The 19,637-nt window shown below is 42.6% G+C and overlaps 1 protein-coding gene across 2 annotated transcripts in view; it reads left to right on the top strand.

Annotated features, from left to right (window-relative positions):
• ELMO1 (engulfment and cell motility 1) overlaps positions 1-19,637 on the top strand; it is a 532,635-nt gene that overhangs the window by 96,445 nt on the left and 416,553 nt on the right. The window contains exons 1-2 of one of the 2 annotated variants that reach the window (XM_047095404.1): positions 2,702-2,796; positions 2,938-3,085. In XM_047095404.1, coding sequence (XP_046951360.1) covers positions 3,008-3,085 — 78 coding nt within the window. In that variant the 5' untranslated portion in view covers positions 2,702-2,796; positions 2,938-3,007. Of the gene's footprint in view, positions 1-2,701; positions 2,797-2,937; positions 3,086-19,637 lie in introns of those variants that run through there. The other variant, XM_047095403.1, reaches the window with a different exon arrangement.

Here is a 19,637-nt window from a genome sequence, read left to right as displayed (position 1 = left end):
AGCCTGCTTGGGATTCTCTGTTTCCTTCTCTCACAGAGGCTGATGTGGTGCTGGATCCCTTGAACTCTGAGATCATGACCTGAGCCAAAATCAAGGGTCAGATGCTTAACTGATTGAGCCACTCAGGTGCCTCTAGGCCTTTTCCCTCTTTACCTAACCTGAATACTAAGGGGAAAGGTTGTCTATTTTTTTTTTTTCTACAAGGGAGCATTGAGCATTTGAAATATGAGACTGGTGCTCCCTCTCCACTATTCCCATAATCAGTATAAACCTATTATTTGTCACCAGTAGATAATGATAGCCAGTGGGCAGAGGACAACTTTCCTGGGGAGGAATGAAGGGACAGAGGAGTTGAAGCAAATCATTTACCCAGCTGTTTGGTGTTTCTTTCCCATTGATCCGCCTTTTGGCTTCTACTGGCCCATCTGTCAGCCTCTTTCAGTGCAGTTGTGGGGGCACACAGTTCACCAGGGCAAGTGTGTTAGTTTTTCCATTACACAGCTCCTATAGGAATGTCCACATAGGCTTGATTTTTTTCCCCCTCTCTTAATAGGATTTGCTGGTGTAACAGAAAGACTAGAAATAGGATAAAAGGGTTTAAAGCCATTACAGGGACCAGAAGCTAAAACTATATGGGAAATTCAGTGGTGGGGGGGGAAGGATCAGGTATTTGGAAATTTTATGCTCCCAAGACCTAATCAAGCTGACTGGAAAAACATGTGGTGATGTAACAGATCTTTAGGAGACTACAATGAGGTGAGCTTCAAACAGAGATATAAAGAACTTTGGACATAGACCAATGTGTAGAGACAGACAGATTTCTAGATGGGAATCAAGAGCGGTTTCTCTCTGTTGTCTTGGAAACGTGACCTAAAGCTAAGAAGGAGACCTTCAGCAGAATGATAAAGAAAATTGCAACTTGCTCAAGGGTTATGGAGTCACATGTAACTGACACGGGGACTTTAGTAACTAACTCCCAAATAAAAAGCAACTAACTCCTCTGTCTCATTAAATTCGCTCAACTATAAGCAAAGCCATTTGACATGCATATTAAGGTTGTAGAATTTTCATGTTAAAAATGGAATCAAGTAAATCAATCAGCAGGCAAGCAGGGACATTGCAGAATTCTCCACCCGTTTCCTAGTTGCCTCCAGGGATTTGAGAGTTACCTTACAAGGCAGAATGGTTGGAGTGTCTAGCCAGCTGCACAGACTTCCCTTTAGTGGGTCTTAAATTTTAGTTTGCATAAGAATTATTATATTAGGCTGTTTACCAAAATTTATGAACCTTATATTTATGGGGCAATTTTGACAACATTAGACTCCACTTTACTGCTGGTGGCTCTGATGAGATAAAATTAACTGTTCTCTCACGGAAATATAAATTCAAGAGGATAAAATGTGGACTTCTGAGGATAACAATGTGGACTGGATTATTCATTCTGAAATGGTGCACCTGACTCTTCCCTGCGGGAGCCCCGTCTGTGCTGTTTGTTAGTGTGGGTAACACTGATGAAGTCTAATCACACTTGTCAAGTGAATTCCCAGGGGATTCCTTGTAGCCTTTTGGCTCTCTCAATGGCTCCTTTGTCCACTGCTGCCTTCTTATTCTCCACAGAGACTCAGGGAGAGCCACATCATTGGATTCTCACCTGTTCAACAGGTTTTGTCTCAACAGTCTTTGAGGAATAAATACCAGTGAAAGGGGAAGAAAAGCACCCTTGGCTTTTGATTCCTGGGTGGTTAGATGACCTCTTTTAGTGTAATTCTAGACTATTTTGTGTAGAGGTGGGAGGAGGGTGCTCAAAATGCATTTTAATTTTCATTATCTATTCTCTTGATCCCCAGGATCGTGTGTTCTTTGAGTAGTGTTACCTGGTGTTTACACAGTCTATTTTTACATTAGAACCTGTTTTCATGATTCTTATTCTAGGGTGTATAACTGGTTGGGATTGAAGTGATGTGGTACAGACATAATACATTGCCCATAGAATTCTCTAGTGAATAAAGGAGCATAGAGACTATGAAGAGGAATACCCCAGTACAGATTTGCTACTTGTGCTTGCATATATGAGACCCCATAATTATTTAACAAGTCCCTGTTGTAGAATATTCGTCCAGGTGGATGTGCAACTTTAAGAGGACAGAGATTCTCCACTATATTTTCACACGCACACACACACACACAGACACACACACAAATTTAAGTTTTGAGTCACATGAACGTGTTATCCGTTCAAAAATATTAAGTTAAAAAAGTCATCCTAAAGAAACAGGCCAATAATCTAGGGGTGGCAGCAGAGGATAATCTTACTTCTTTTGTGAAAGCAACACTATTCATTCCAGTGAAAATTCAAGGTCTGTTCTGTTTGCCGCACTATCCACATCAGTCAATTTTCCTCCCTCCTGAAGGCGCAGTGTGTGAACTGGCCTTGGGGAGGGAGTGTGTGTATGCATGTGTGTGAACCTCAGGGCATTTCTTCTTCCTCATGATATCCTGGTTGCTATAGTGCGGAGCTCTATTTGTGACACACAGAAAATACTTTAAAGAAATGCTGCTTCCTGACCATGACTTCCTGGGCAATCTGTTCTTCCGGAGACTGTTGAGCGCGAGAAGTTTACATGCGTTTCTGGACAGAGTGAGCCCAGCTCATCCAGACCCTGGGCACCACTGGGAGCCAAACCCCGTGGTAAGGGACAAACTGCCCCTTGCGGGGACCACGTCTCCTGAAGTCTTCGACTCTAGGGCATTGGCTCCTTCCTGTCATCTGTCTTCTCTCCTCAGGAGCAGCCGGAGGTACAGTTGGTGCCCTGTGTGTTGTATACCCAGAGCCGTTTCTCATACCTAAACCACCAGTGAAAACAGGAAGTGATGAAGCAGAATTTGCCCTGCATCGGCACTGAGCAACTTTTCTTTCTTTTTGTCATTCCTCATTAGGTGTAGACACGTGTGGCCGTCTGCACTGTAGGATCCCGGTTCTATAAGCTTTGGACTCCCTGGGATTACCATGCCGCCCCCCGCGGACATCGTCAAGGTGGCCATAGAATGGCCGGGCGCCTACCCCAAACTCATGGAAATCGATCAGGTCAGTCATGCCGGCAGCAGTTTGGGGGTTCTCTTCAGTCTTCTTTCTGTCTTGGAATTTTCACAGACTTTGGTTAGCTCTTTTGTCCTCCTTTCTCTCTCTGGCTGTGCTGAAAAATCTGTGCAATAATAGTTGCAGTGTAGTTTGCTTTGTGTACCAGATACAGTGACGACGGATGGGGTTTTTATGCTCGTTCAACATCTACTTGGATTGTGTGAATACAGGGTTTGTGTCTGAAGCTGGGTGAGAGGCAGCAGGGCCCAGTGGCTTAGGTTCCGGGCAGTTGGCACAGTGGAGGCTATCCCGGCCCTGCCTGGCAGGCGCTCATGAGTAGGTGCGGGTTGTTTTATCCTAGGCAACACGAAACTTAATTTTTTGGTACACTTTCCCCTTTGATTTTTGCAGAAGCAGCCAACAAGTACATTACAGTAACCGCTTAATAGTGAAATTAGTATAGAGGGGCTTGGGCTTGCCTCCCAGCTAATTGTAATTTTATTATTAGTGTAAAATGCACTGTCTGTCTAGTGCATTGTCTGGCATGTAATACATCCTCAATACGTATTTAATGAATGAAAAAATATTGAAAAGATTTTTCAATATGGCCCTACCTTTAAAGGCCTCCTTTAGCTTGGGTCTCAACAGTCTTACGGTGTGGCTTTGATTTGATTTGATTTGATTACAGGTTATCTCAGGAAGGTTACTACAGCAAATAATTTAAGGAAAAAAAAAGATTGAGACTTATGTGCACTTAGGGTTTCATAAAAACAAATACCATAGAATTCTAGGTGGCTTTTAATATTTTCACAATTAGGCTACCATGGCAACTCCACTTTTTATATATGTTCTCAGTACTGTCCTATGATTATGATCTATAAATTTTTTTCCCCTGGTCAGATGTTATTATCTGGTTGAAGAATACTGTAAGAGTTGTATGGCATTGTGTGGATCCAAAAGACTATTGACATAAATTATAACGGTCAAATCAGAATCAGTTGAGCTTGAGTGTGAATTTGAGGAAGGGTAAACTTTTAGGATTGTTGTCAACAAAGGTGTCATCGGTCCAGCTCATCATTGTCATTTTAACTGCTCTACGAGGCAGTTTTTGTGGAGCTCTAGAAACAACCCATGTGGGTAGAGAAGCCCATCCGGTAGTTTTATATACATTTGTGTCAGGTAACAGATGTTTGTCCTTTTTCATGTGCTGTTCGAGAGAGGAGGTGAGTTGAATTTTAAAATATGCTTGGGACTACCTGGTGCAGACTAAATACAGTTAGGACTAGGTTTGCTACTGGCTAAGGGAACCAACGGCTTCAAAGGGGAGTTGACCTCTTACATCCACATGGCAGTCCTGGGCTGGCGTGGTTGGTGCTCTGGGGACATGAACCCAGGCAGGCCTCTTCTGTCTTGTTGTTTTGCCTTCTCCATATGTGTGGCTGAGGACGGTTGGTTCGGGCTTCACCTGGGAGCTCATTGGAAATGCAAAGTCTCAGAACCTACCCCAGATCTCCTGACCTAGAATCTGCATTTTAGCTAGGTCTCCAGGAACTCCTGTGTCTAGTTAAGTTTGAGAAGTACTGAGCTGGATCCCTGGTACCCCAGGTCTGGGGTACTTGTTTAAATGTTCTTGGGGCTTCTACCTCAAGTGATTCTAAGTCAGTGGTTTAGTAAATTTTTCCCGTTTGATTCTGCCATGGTTCCGGGAACCTCTGCTATCAGGCAATAGCTCCTGATACACATTCTTAGGGGTTTGTGGAGTCAGTGTCCTGTTCTTGCCTTTGGGGATGGCCTTTGGTGTGTGTGTGTCTTAACACTTATTTTTTAGTTATCTTTTTATTTTGGAACAATTTTAGATTCATAGAAAAATCGTGAAGAGTCTATTGAGAGTTTCCATAACCCCTTCACTCAGTCTTCCCTAATGCTTAAATTTTTTTTTTTTCAACGTTTATTTATTTTTGCGACAGAGAGAGACAGAGCATGAACGGGGGAGGGGCAGAGAGAGAGGGAGACACAGAATCGGAAACAGGCTCCAGGCTCTGAGCCATCAGCCCAGAGCCCGACGCGGGGCTCAAACTCACGGACCGCGAGATCGTGACCTGGCTGAAGTCGGACGCTTAACCGACTGCGCCACCCAGGCACCCCCCCTAATGCTTAATATAACTGGTACATTTCCCAAAATGAAGGCATTAACAATGGCACATTACTGGTAGCTAAACTACAAACTTTATTTGGATGTCAGCAGTGTTGCCACTGATGTCCTCTTTCTGTTCCAGGATCTAATCCAGGAATGCCAACCACATTGTAATATAGTCGTCATGGTTCCTCATTCTCCTCCAGCCTTTGACAGTTCTTCAGTCTTTCCTTGTTATTTCATGGCTTGAAAGCTTTGAGCAGTAACTTTAGTTCAATACAGTTTTTAAACAGAGAAATGGCAAGACTAGTACAAAGAACTTCTGTCTACCTTTTATCCAGATTCTTTAAGTATTAACATTTTGCTTCATAGGCGTGACTGTTTTCTCCATTTTTTCTCTTTTTAATATATAGCTTTTTTTCTGAACCATTTGAGAGTGACTTAGAGGCATCATCCCCTTTTACTCCTAAATACTCAGTGTAAGAACAAAATCCTTCTTTTACATAACCATAGTCTCTTTATAAAAGCCAGGAAATTGAACAGTAGTTCAAAACTATCATCTAACTCAAAGTCCATAGTCCATATTCAAGATTCATCAGTTGTCCCAATAAGATCCCTTATCCCTCCAGGCTCATGTATTACATTTATTGTCCTGTCCCGATGGTCTCCATTGACATGGAATGTTTCCTTAGTCTTTCTTTATCTTTTGTGGCCTTGACAATTTTGTAGGGTACAAGACAGCTTTGTGGAATATTCTTCAGTTTGGGTCTCTCTGATGTTTTCTTCCCAGGTTTTGCATTATCAGGTGAAATGCCAGAGAGATGATGCTGTGTCCTCTTCGGGGCATTGTATCAGGAGGCACCTGGTGTTTCCTTGTCTCGTTCTTGGTGATGATCCGGTTTTCCAAAGGCAGATATGAAGTTCACAGAAGTTAAGTGATTTGCCAATTCATGAGGCCAGGACACACACCCAGGTCTCTCTTACTCTGAAGACTGAACTTTTAAACGGTTGGCTAAATTGTGGGCCTTGTGGTATTGCCATATGGAGACTACACAAAGGATTAGAAACCTAACCCCTTATTGCCCTGCAGCTACTGAGATGGGAGTGAGAGACTCATGGCAGTGCTGGCGTCAGGTGTTGTTTCTTGATTGGGTCAGAAATTGGCCCAAGAATTGGAAATGTATTTGCACATGCAACAAAGACTTGAGCCATGATTCGTACTTGGACTTTTCTTCTGATCTTTTACCTTGTTCAGTGAGGGTCGCATAACCTGCCTCTCTCCTGTGGCAGGCTACCTTTGTTCAGAAAGCTCTTTGCTCCTTTTTACCCTGGGTAGCTACTATTTCAGTAAAAGGTTATTTCTGGGAGTTGCGTTCGGCTTTGCTGTCCCGTGTTCTCCTGAAACCTTGAGTATCCTTCCGCTTATCCCATTGTGTTGTCCCTGTCTGTCACCTTAAACCGGTGGTCCGACTCAACCTTGAGCGTGCCCAAGGATCACCCAAGGAGCTTGTGAAAAATGCACATTTCCAGCCGAGCTGCAGAGATTTTGATTCTGTCGCCAGGGGTGGGGCCCTTCCTCTGCTTTGTGAGGAACACTAAGTGAGGTTGGTGCAGGGGCCCCCACACCTCCCAATCCAGGGGCTCGTGAGAAACCGTCATGAGCCTGTAAATTGCTTCATCTTTGAGTGCAGTTTCTCTAGTGCCTGGAGAACAGTCCGTCCTTAATCAATGGATATTTAATTAATGAATAACTGGAAGAAGGAGCACATTTCTGCTCAGCTTTGCTCTATTGATGCCTGTTTGGTTCAAGGGGATGTCTGCACGGAGCCGACTGGTTTGTTTTCTCTCCAAATTGTGAAGAGACAATTCTGCCTTTCCACTCAGCAGGAAAAGCCCCTATGGGATTTTTACAAGAGGAGTTTGCCATACCATAGGAAGCCGTCAGAGGAGTTGTAAACTATGTCGTTGGCGGCTTCTGCTTTGGCCTTTATGGTCTGTTGCTGAGTTTCACCCTCAGGGGCCACTTGAAGCCACCAGTCGGTGGTTGTCTGGACACACTGAGCCTTAAAGCCTCCCATCCCCTGTCCTGGTTAACTTACTATTTTCTGAACAGCTTATTTTTCTCAATCAAGAGTATAGAACCCTCGACACTCTGACGAGAGGCGTTTGCTGAGAGTTAGTGTGGCCTAAGCAATGCAGTACACTCTCCAGGACATTGAAACCTGGATGGGGCCCCGGAGCCCCCATATTTGTGAGAGGCTCTGTTACCCTCTTTGAGCCTCAGTATCTTCGTTTTGCAAAGCTGACATAATAATTTTGCACTTTCATGATTCTTGGGAAGATTAAAGAAAATGTGTGAAAAAGAATGTAGGACATCGCCTGGCTCAGAGTAATTACTCCATAAAGGCAGCCCTGTTTCTGCCAGTTTAAGCAAGTTCTCCTTAGATTAGGAAATGAGATGCGCTGGTTTTCTTTTTTACCTGCTCTTTGTCAAGAATGGTTCCCTGGCTTTCTCCTTCTTTCTGTGCCTAATGTTTTTATTTTTATTAAACAATTTTTTTAATGTTTATTTTTGAGAGAGAGAGTGGGGGGGGGTGAGGGGCAGAGAGGGGGATACAGAGGACCCCATACAGGCTCCACACTGACGGCAGAGAGCCAGATGTGGGGCTCGAACTCACACACCATGAGATCATGACCTGAGCCCAAGTCGGACGCTTAACTGCCTGAACCACCCAGGCACTCCTGCCTAATGTTTTTAATGTTTAGGAACGAGAGACAACTAAAGGGTAGGTGGGAGGCATCACCTAGTAATAAGGGAGAATGCTAACTGGACATGCAGCCAGTTGTGCTGTGGAATATTCACTGGCTCCCTAGCACTTCTCCTTGATAGTTTCTTCTGTTTCTTGGCCACGTGCCAGCATTCTGGGCAGCAGATATTCTGTTCCCACATGTGCGCCTCAGGCCTCTAGTTTCTGCTGTCTGCCCTGCCCCACATTCCTTCCTTTCCAAGGAGTACACTGTGGCCAGAAAGCCACCACTCCTGTCTGCGCCTTACAAGTCCTCTGCTTATGGGTTTGCGTGCCTCCAGGATCTCATGATGCCCTTGTCTCCTGCCATCCTCTTCCCGCCCCACACCCGCACCCACTGCCAGCAGAGGAGGGAAGGGATGGTCCTGCCCCTGTCCCAGGCCATTCAGTCTGTCCCATCCCCCGACTCTCTGGCTGCACCTGTGTTCTAACCCGTCCTTTCCCCTTACCTGAGGCTTTGCCCCATCACTGTTGTCTTCAGTTGTTCTGTTCTTCTCTGCTTTCACCAATAAGCTCTTCTGTTCCTGCCTTGGAAGGCCCTTCTCTTGACCTAGTAACTCTCTTGCTAGCGTGTAATTTAGGTTGTGTCTTTCCATTCTAAGTTGATTTAAATGTTGTCAGTATAGACCATCACCTGTGCTGTGTCAGTATCTACTTAATCTGAGAATGAGTAACAACTTTCCTCTCCCTGGAGCTGCTCTCTGATGGCTGCAGTGCCTTCTGCTTTGCTAAATCGAGTGGTCCTCCCTCCGCCTTGCTTGGCCTCGCTGTCTTGGTTACACTTGGCAAAGCTGCTCATTCTGATCTTCTTGAAACTCCCTGTTCTTCATTAAGCTGCAGTCCTGAGATTCTCCCTCCTTGTCTGATTAGTCTTTGTGAGTTTCCTTCATGGCTCCACGACTTTCTCCTTTCTAAATTTGCCCCAGCCTCAGTGCTTAGCCCACTGGTCTGTGTGTTTACTACTGATACTCTTTGTCTAGATTCCATGTTCTCTCTTGGCTTGAAGTATAACTTCTATCTAAGTAACACCAGCTCTGTCACCAATGTGCCCCTGCTGGCTGGCCACCAGGTCTTCTCCATTTGATAGATACGTTATTCCTCTATTTAAGCCTCCATGTGCCTGCAGAATACAAGCAAGTGATTGGTGAAACTGTGCAGATGTAAGCCTGCAGAAAGGTGGTGTGATAGGAGTTACCAACTTTTGGAAGTTATTTCAGGTAGAAGAAGGATGGGTTAGATGTGTTGTTCACAACCCCAAGTGTACAGACTCCATCCTGTCCATACAAGGAAATAAAGCCCACTTCTACTCAGGAAAAGCTAGCCCAAGCCATCCCAGCAGGCAAGGGGTCTGGGTCATCTCTAATATCTGTGCACCGGACAAGCCCTTGGGAAGGTTGTTATGCATCATGTTCAGGCCCAGAAACAATGATGGGGAGAGATGCATATATTTTTTTAAATGTTTATTTTTGAGAGAGAGAGAGAGAGAGACAGAGAGACAGAGAGCACGAGCGAGCAGGTGAGAGTCAGGGAGGGGCAAAGAGAGAGGCAGACAGAGGATCTGAAGTGGGCTTGATGCTGATAACAGTGAGCCCGATGTGGGCTCACAAACTATGAGATTATGAACTGAGCCGAAGTTGGACATTTAACTGACTGAGCCACCCAGGTGCCCCGCATGGTTTTTTAACCTTAGTTGGATCATTCTCAAGGATCCTTCTCAAATCCTTCCCAAATGCTTCAAGGGTGAGGGGTGTATGCAGTGTGTTTGAAGGCTTTTCACACTCACTCCTGCAACAGCAGCTTATATTGGCCTTTTGATTTTTGCATGCTTTTGCAAAAGATTTTGTTTGAGGAGAGTATAACACAACTAAAAAAAAGTAAGTCATGGATGATTCTTGAGTGATCCTAAGACTTGAGTCAGATTCTTTCTTTATTTATTTAAGTTTTTCTTAAAAATTTTTTTTAAATGTTCATTTATTTTTGAGAGAGGGAGGGACAGAGCATGAGCTGGGGAGGGGCAGAGAGTGAGGGAGACACAGAATCCAAAGCAGGCTCCAGGCTCTGAGCTGTCAGCACAGAGCCCGATGCAGGGCTCAAACTCACAAACCGTGAGATCATGACCTGAGCCAAAGTCGGATGCTTAACCAACTGAGCCACCCGGGTGCCCCTTGAGTCAGCTTCTTTAATTTGACTTGATGTCCCCTCCATGATTTCCTTTCATATTACCCAGGGTGCAAGGTATCTTTGTATTGACCAGGGTTCAAAGCTGCTGTGTGCAATTTTTAAGTACCATCTTGCTATATAGAAGCTTCCCCTTTAGAAGTATGTCCCTGCACATGCATGTATGTGGTTCGTTTCTTGCGGTTTCTTTCTGAGAGTAAACCTGCTTGAATTCCTCCTGCTTCTGTTCAGCCCTTCATTCCTTTAAATCCTGGCTTTGCTAACACTGCCCAGAGCCTTCTTTGTATTCAAACCTTTGCTGAGTGTGTTATAATGCAGTTATTTTTCCATCCTTCTCATTTCTTATACCATTTTCTTTGCCTGTAGCTTTTATTCAGTTAATATAGTATGCACATAATGTGCTTACATTTTTTTAGTGTACCCGTGTCTTTTGAAGTAGATTATATGCTCCCGGTAATCAGTCAGCTTGTGTTTTACGTGTATTTGTACCCTGTGATCCCTTACATCGATCTCTATTTCTGTGTGTATCTACTTTAGGTTTGAACTATGAACAGTAAGGATGAGAATAAGCCATTGATATTCTCCATCCTCCTAGCAGAAAAATTGTAGTAGCATCCTCTGCCTATATATGGTCGGGGATATTATTTCCCTAAGAGAAACCTACATGATGTGTTTTCAGGCAAGCGTATACAAAATGACTGCCTGCATTTTCCCCTTAGCTATTCTATTTCTGTAGACATGTTTTTTTGTTGTTGTTGTTTTTTGTTTACATTTTTTAATGTTTATTTATTTTTGAGAGAGAGAGAGAGAGAGAGAGAGAGAGAGAGAGAGACAGGCAGAGAGAGAGGGAGACACTGAATCCGAAGCAGCCTTCAGGCTCTGAGCTGTCAGCACAGAGCCCGAGGTGGGGTTCAGAGAACCCATGAACCATGAGATCATGACCTAAGCCAAAGGCAGACATTTAACCGACTCAGTTACCTGGGCACCCCTCTGTAGATATTTAAGATATAATCTAATATGTATAACTTTGATTTACCCAAGACCTTTTTAAAGCTCATTAATTGCATAAAGCACATTTAAATTTTTGTGCTTGACATTGGAGTTTTGCTCATTCTGTACATAATATTAACAGTAGCAGTAGAAATAATAGCATGGGCCATCTGATGAGCACATACGATATGCCAGGCAGTATGTTAAATGCCTTGCAACGGAGTATTTCATCCCCAAAAAAGACTTTAGATGTCCTAGTTCATAATTGTTCACAAGTTCATTAATTTGCCTCAGATCACACAGCTAGGAAGCTACTGATTTGAATCCAACACTGCATGATACTAAAACCCAGGCCATTTCTACTAAACCATAAATCTGTTTTGTAGCTCTTTTTTAAAAATTTTATTTCAGCCTAATTGAGGTGTGATTGACATGCATTATGAGATATTTAGAGTGTACATCATGGTGATTTGATATACAGATATACTGTGAAAGGATTCTCCCCCATAGAGTTAATTAACATACCCATCACTTCACATATTTATCTTTGTGTGTGTGTGAGAATGTTCAAGTTCTACTTTCTTAGCACATTTCAATTATACAATACACTGTCATCAGCTGTAGTCACCATGTTTTACATTAAGCTTTATTCATCTTATAGGTGATAGTTTGTACCCTTTCACCAGCCTCTGCCTATTTCTTCTACCTCCCCAGTCCCTGGCAGCCATCTTTCTATTCTGTTTCTGTAAGTTTGATTTAAAAAAAAAATTCCATGTGTAAGTGATATCATGTAGTATTTGCCTTTATTTAACTTATCTTATTTGTTAAGTAGTTCTTTTTCAGATTCTCCATCTCTTATGCTCCTCCCTAATTGTTCCAACCATTAACACCAGTCTGATTTGAGGAGACACATACACCATTGCCAAATTTGTTTGCTCCAGCCACTAATGACGTGACTTCCAGGGACACACTGTGTTATGAAAGCAAAGATGGTATTTCTTTAAAAATGAGGGGCAATGTGGCCACTGGCCTAGGTTACTCCAGAAGGAACCATCTGAAATGAGACATCCTGTTGAGGCTGGACACTGGTAAGGCAGTTTGACTTGGTGCTTATAGGCATGGGAGTGGGCAGACTGATAGGGCCTGAAAGTCTGGGCTGCCACTTGAGAGCTGTGTGACTGGGGGCAAGCCTCCTGCTTTGTAAGAAAGAATTGGCAGTATTCATACATCCTTCCTGGCATTGTGGGGATTCAGTGAGATCATCATTCAACACTCTGCTTAATAATGGTAACCACTAGCAGTCAGTTATGAGTTTTCAGATTGGCACAAGCTTTTTGTGTTCCAGGCAAGACTGGAACCAATAATACAAACTTCTACTTAGTTGCATTAAAGTCAGTTCTGTAGCCTGAAAACCCATAATTCCTGCGACATTTAAATACTGACAGCCTGGTGAGCTAAAATGACAACTGAACCCAAAATAAGTTTTGAATTCAGAACTTTAAGATCACATAGCACATAGAATGCACAATATGAATGTACTTAATACCACTGAACCGTACATTTAAAAATGGTAAGGGCCACCTGGGTGGCTTAGTCGGTTAAGCGTCTGACTTCAGTTCAGGTCATGATCTCACATTTTGTGAGTTTAAGCCCTGAATTTTGCTCTGTGCTGACAACTCAGAGCCTGGAGCCTGCTCTGGATTCTATGCCTCCCTCTCTCTGCCCCTCCCCTGTTCGCTCGCTGTCTCTCTCTCTCAAAAATAAATAAACATTAAAAAAAACCTTTATAAAAATTGTTGCAAGTGGAAATTTTATGTTTCATATTAAGTTTATTTCTTTTGAGAGAGAGAGCAAGCAAGCATGTGAGTGCAAGCCAGGAAGGGGCAGAGAGAAGGAGAGAATCCCGAGCAAAGCCTTATGTGGGGCTCGATCTCCCCAACCTATGAGATCATGACCTGAGCTAAAATCAAGAGTCAATAGCTTAACCAACTGAGCCACCCAGGCGCCCCTGGAAATTTTATGTTGTGTGTAGGTTACCACAATACACAAAGTTTTAAAATCCCGTAGAATCGAGAAAATGAGATTGGATTTCTGAAAAGCGAGGTTCCAACTTTGCATTGCAAAAATTAAAAGTCCTGTAATTTTCCTAGACTGTTCTTTCCTGACTTGTTGGATTGTATCACCATTTCTCAGCCTCAGAGCCACTGAACTTTTGGACTGGATGATTCTTTTTTTTTTTTTTTTTTAATTTTTAAATGTTTATTTTTGAAAGAGAGACAAAGTGTGAGCAGGGGAGGGGCAGAGAGAGAGGAAGACACAGAATCCAAAGCAGGCTCCAGGCTCTGAGCTGTCAGCACAGACCCTGATGTGGGGCTCGAACTCATGAACCATGAGATCATGACCTGAGCTGAAGTCGGACGATTAACTTACTGAGCCACATAGGTCTGTCCCCCTGGACTGGATGATTCTTAGTTACGAGTGCTGTCCTGTGCATTATAGGATTTAAGCTGTATCCTGGCCTTTACCCGCTAGGTGCCAGGAGCATCCCCTCCCCCAGTTTTGGCAACCAAAAATGTCTCTAGACATTGCCACATGTCCCCTGGGCAATTGACGAATTTCTCTCTGTTGAGAATGGACTAAATCGGTGGTTCCCAAGCTTGGTTCTTTGCTGGAATCACTTACGAAACATATTGAACATACGGAGAGGATTATTTGTAGGTACATTCAGAGGCCCAGGGATTCCTGTTTTTATCAAGCTCCTTGGTGATGCTGATGCTCTTGGGGCCAGATTTGGAAATCACTGTTGTGAGGCCCTCTAAATTTCTGACTCTCTCTTTTGGCGACTCATCTGGTTCCCACAGTAACCTTCAGTGTGTGATTCAGTACCCGCATCAGTAAAATGGTCCTACTAATTCTTCACCTCTCCTTACTTTACACGGTGTCCAAACATAGCACCTGCAGGAGCTCCTTCTGTTCCACATGACAAAGATGTGACAAAGCCCGTGTGCGGCTGCACTATTGCTTTGTGTGATGTCATAATAAAGGTAGAATGACACTGTGACAGGAATAGTCATTCCTCATCTGATTTTGCAACTGTTGGACTTGGTATTGTAGCTGTTATTACTTAAACTTCCTTTAAAATAAAGTGACCGGGCCATTTCCTTTTCTGGTTTAGCTCCCTCTCGTTGTGTGACAGAGTCTATATAACCCCATAAAATAGCGTTTGCCATGCTTTGGAAGGGAAAGACAGCAAACCTATTTCTCCCCTCAACCATGAGCTCAGTTTAATTGAGCAAGAATGAATGCTACCATTCTGCTTTTCCTTCTGAAAATGAATTGAAGATTTTAGTTTGCTTTCTAGGTAGATTTCAGCAGAGAAATCTTTCTGCAAGGGGGTGGCCCTGGTGAGAGGAACGTGCCTTTCCTTGTTGCCACCATGCATTCTAAATATATTATTACATTTTATTAATTACCCTTGGGAAGATTTATTTTTGTCCTTCCATCAAAGCCATCCATGATCAAAAGACAACTAAATGGCTTTGAGATAAGATATATCCATTTTCAAAATGATTGTAGATGGACCATTACTCTGGGACAAGTTTGTGGTGATCTGTTTGGGTTTGTCAGCATCATCACGATAGGATGCTGGTTATTTCTGGCTCACTTCTTTCTTGACCTCCTGACCCATATAAACAACCACGTATCAGCCTATTTGCCTTGGCCATCTATGTCCCTTGTCCTGCAAACTCAATATATTAAAAACTGTCCTATCATTCCTATCATGCCTTCTACTCCAAGACCTGTGTTGCTTTGCTCCAGAAACTTCATGTTTTCCTTTTCCAGGTGATAGGTGAGAACATACACGTAGTTTGCTGAAGCTGAAACTGTATGTCCTCCCAGGCTCTTCCCTCTCCATTGGCTTTTCTGTCCAATCAGTTACCTCAGTAAACTTGCCTGCATCTGGTCCCTTTTTATCACATCTGATGCTGCTGCTGCTCTGGCTGGCCCTGTTTTCCCTGGGCAATGTGGAGGAACAGAGAGAGCAACAAGGCAGGACTTAAAAATAAGTGTGTCAGTTATCTCCCAAAGGGAGAACTTTAAAAGCAAGAGGACGATATCTCCATGAGCAGATTATGAACACAAAGGAGGTAGATAGAAATTAAGGAATATACGGGTATCAGAAAGAATCAATTAGAAATCTTAGAAATGGAAAATATACATATGGTAAGTGAAATATAAAAAAAGAAGGAAAACTACAAAAGATAAGTAAAAACAATAGAATGCACAGACAGAGTAACCCTAGAGTAGATTTGGCTAAAGAGAAAATTGATAACTTGGAGAATGAGAATGAGGAATTCATTCAGAACATAGCTCAAAAGATGAATGAAAAATATGATTGTGAATTTGTGTTAAAAGGATGCATTAGGAAGTTGTAACCTATGTCTAGCTGGCAGTCCTACTAATAAAGAATGCAGAGCACCTGGGTGGCTCAGTCAGTTAAGCATCTGACTTTGGCTCAGGTCATGATCTCATGGTTTGTGAGTTTGAGTCCCATGTTGGGCTCTGTACTGATAGCGTGGATCCTGCTTCAGATTTTCTGTCTCTGTCTCTGTCTCTCTCTGCTCCTCTCTCTCTTTCTCTCAAAAATAAATAAATAAACATAAAAAAGGACAAAATGAATGGTGGAGAGGCAGTATTTGAGGAAATCCTAGCTAATATCTTACTTCTCTGGAACTGAAGAGAAATTCTGCAGTGGGAGAGAACAGAGGCTCTGGATTTGGCTGATTGGATCAGTAGAGGCTCTGCTATTTGGAGCTAAATGGACTTAGTACTTTATCCAAGAGCCACAAGAAAAGGAGAGGTTTATAAGCAGGGGATTGGCATGGTATGATTTGTACTTTTAGAAGATGTCCCTACAGAAAGCAGCCTAAAATCTGCAATTCATTTTCAGAAGGAAAAGCAGAATGCTAGAGGTCATTCTTGCTCAGTTAAACGGAATTCTCGGTTGAGGGGAGAAATAGGTTTGCTGTCTTTCTCTTCCAAAGCATTTGTATGTTTTGCAAGAGGTAAAATGAAATGAGAGAGATTATTTAGACAGCCCTTGCAATAGTCCAGGCAAGGAGTGATATGCCGTGGCTTAGGATAGTGATGGGAGATAGAAAGAAGTGAAGCATATGTCTCATCAAGATGTCTAGTAGGATTAAATTGACACGAAATTGATGATTGATTATATGTAGGGGGTTTCAGGTGAAGAGGAGGGAAATGTTAAAGATGATTCCGAGATTTCTTGTGTGAATAGCGAATGGTGGTAGCAGCTATCAAGATAGTGGAGGGATATTTAGGTGGACTCACAGTCTTCATGGAAACCTTACACAAATGGGTACAGGACAATAAAGCAGGTATCTGTATGACTGTACCTCCTTTCAGATTTTCTTTGGGTTTCAATGCACTGGCCAATTTGTCCACTTAACTGGTCTCTCAACCTCCAGTGCAATCACCTGTCATTAGGAAATGCACTTGACTATGTCACTTTCCTGCTTAAAAACTCAGGATGGGTCCTAATCATCAAGAGTTGTTTATAGGACTTAGACATCTTTTGCCTCTGAGTTGCCTGTTTAACCCCTCTCTCATTCATGCGTATGACACTGTTCATATGCCACATGAGCCATGGCTTTGCATTTGCTAGACTTATAACCAAAAGTACCCGAAGCAACCCAGATATCATCTGTTTTTAATTGCTCCTCTGTACCCAGAAGCAGAATAAAGAAGAAGGTTTAGTGAGTCACCTGTGAGATTGACTTGGTGGGGCCGAAGAGCCAATAATATGAAGGGCAAGGAAGCTATAATGTTGATTCCAAGCTTATTTTCTGGCAAACTAGAAGAAGATGAGTAAAAGCTGCAAATTAGGAAAGAGTTTTGGGGTAGGTTTTGAGTCTGAGGTTATGGAAGGATACACACTCAAGTTACAATGGCCCGAAACAGAAGGGAACTACACAGAAGTGAGGGCTGGATGTTGGATTTGAGCATAAGGTGAGAAGGGGACCAGAGCACAGAGAATTCTTCCACTGGATGTCGGAAGTCTCAGTGTTCACTTAGGGTTTCGTCACAAGGCAGTGGCATCTACTATTCTCATGGAAATGCTGAAACATCATGCATTAAATAATGTTTATCATGACCTCACTATGTGCCAGGAACCAAGATGCCCAGAAGTCCAGCACCCTTCCCCTTGGGTGTTAGCTCTGGGCACTTGGTCTTGTTGTTCATGGTTGCCAGGGTTTCAGATTTGGGATGGAGTTAAAGAACGCAGATTCTGAAATGACATAGGTCCAGGTTCAAATTCTGGCTTTGTTCTAGATGTTTTAAGGCTTTGAGCAAGTTACTTAACATCTCAAGATCCTATGACAGTTTCATCATTTGTAAAATAGACTTAGTAGTATCATCTTATAGGGGATATATGATAGTCATTCAATAAATTGTAGCTATTACTATTACCATAAGTGTCAGAAAGGCTGGCCAAGTGATGATAGATAATAAAAGTCTAGGTTGATGATGTCTCAAAGTTAAGGGAGTTTTAGAAAGTGCATGAGGTTGTGGCCATTGTTTGCATATTCCAAACCCTTCAAGAAGAGCCTGTTTTGTTATTCTTCAAGGCTATGGTTCAGCCTTAGATTACCATTGCCCCATTCATGGGACATCTATTTGAGACTTGAAAGTCCATGTCCTTCCGCTGTTGGCTGGCAGATGTCCCAGCACATCCATTACCATTCAAGAAAGAAGGATGAATTGGCATTGGTGTATCCACTCACAAACAAGTAAACCCACCACATAACGAAGAGAGTCAAGAAATAAAGGAGGGGGAGAAATTGAAAAAATAAACTTGCTTCTTAAAAACTCCCTTTGCCACCAGTTCCTCTCAGTGTGCTTTTGACTGCTTTCTTATATCGAATCTTGGTTTCTTTGCAGTTGATAAACCTTCATAATCCTGTTTTTAAATTGAACCTGAACAAAGTAAGGTTCTGGCTTTCTTATATCTGCTCACCTAGACTGATAATACCCTACTTATGTGGGTCCACAGTCATTTCTGTTTATCCTACTGAGCCTGCCTGTCCTTTAAATTTTAAATCATGCACATAAATACTTATTAACCTTCCACATATGAATTTGACACAAACAAGTAGACTATTTCACAGGAGTGAGGGTAGGCCGACCTTATGACCTCAGCTTGTTTGGAGTACAAATCCCTCCTTTCCACAGAGAACACTTGGTTGCAAGCATGTGGAGTATAGTGGTGTGCCAGCCAGTGGTAGTCATCTGGGCATACTTCTTGGAAAGCACTGATATTAGGGAAAGTTGAGAGGGAGATAGGAAATAAGAGATTGGTTGTTATTGCTGCCTGAGATACTGAAATTTGGGGGAAGAAATATGTTTCTTATGTCCCTAGCAACATTGGTATTAGGATAATATAAAATAGGGACTGGGAAGGAGAATCAAAAAAGATAATTGGTATCAGTCGTGCTTTGTTTTTGCATTGTTCATTTTCATACTTTTGTCACTTTCTAAAATTTCAGTTTCCCTTCCAATTGAAGGCAAATACAGTTTCTACTGAGGAGGAATATCAGAATACCTCAAAGAGAAAGGGTTTTTTTCACTTGTGTGTAACCCACTAACACACAAAAGTGCTAATTATTTATGTCTTTGCTCGTTTACACAGTCCAATGATTTTTTTTACACAAAGATTCTACTTTATCTTGCTAAAATGTGATATTTAATTAGTTTCATGAAGCTTGAAACAAGTCATTATAAAGAAACCATTTCTGAAACAAATCATTTGTCAAGAAAAAGGTGGCATAGCCTATCATCTTTCAGTTTTTAAAATTAATGTGATCCGCATGGTTGTACTACTTTGGAGATGTAGTTGTAAAGCCCTTTGTCACTTCCGACAATGGAATCTTGTGCCAGTGATTCACATTGGAACTGTTATCAAAATATTTGCTTTCCAAGAACCAGCTAACTTTGCCCAGGAAAGTGTGGTTTTGTCATTCTCGTTCAGATTATTCAGGCTGCCCATAGGAAGACAGTAGGCACTCACACCCCTTTCAGAGCGCATCACATTCCTCCATACAAAAGTATGGAGGTAAATGGCTCTGAAGCATGGAGACTCATCATGGGGCTCCTTGGGGTGGGGGTGGGAGGATAAAGCTGTTCTAAGATGACTTGTGTCATTGACACAATGTCAGGAAGCACCTCCGGGAACTAGGCGGGTTACTGTACATTAAAGTTTCTCCAAATCCTATTGTAGGCTAAGTCGTAGTTAACATGCGTATCCCTTCTCAGAGGTGTCCTGACATGTGGAAGCTGGGTTTCTTTTCTTTCTGGGCCAACATTACTCATAACTGCTGTGCAGAATATGTTCAATGAATTTCCATCTATAAAAGCAAAGTAAAATCCC

The sequence above is a fragment of the Lynx rufus genome, unplaced genomic scaffold (genome assembly GCF_022079265.1).
Source record: "Lynx rufus isolate CCGP_SWC_20201006 ecotype Redwood Valley unplaced genomic scaffold, mLynRuf1.p SCAF_4, whole genome shotgun sequence".
Lineage (NCBI taxonomy): Eukaryota > Metazoa > Chordata > Mammalia > Carnivora > Felidae > Lynx > Lynx rufus.
Note: the sequence above shows the minus strand (reverse complement) of the source record. Positions and strands in the feature narration are given on the sequence as shown.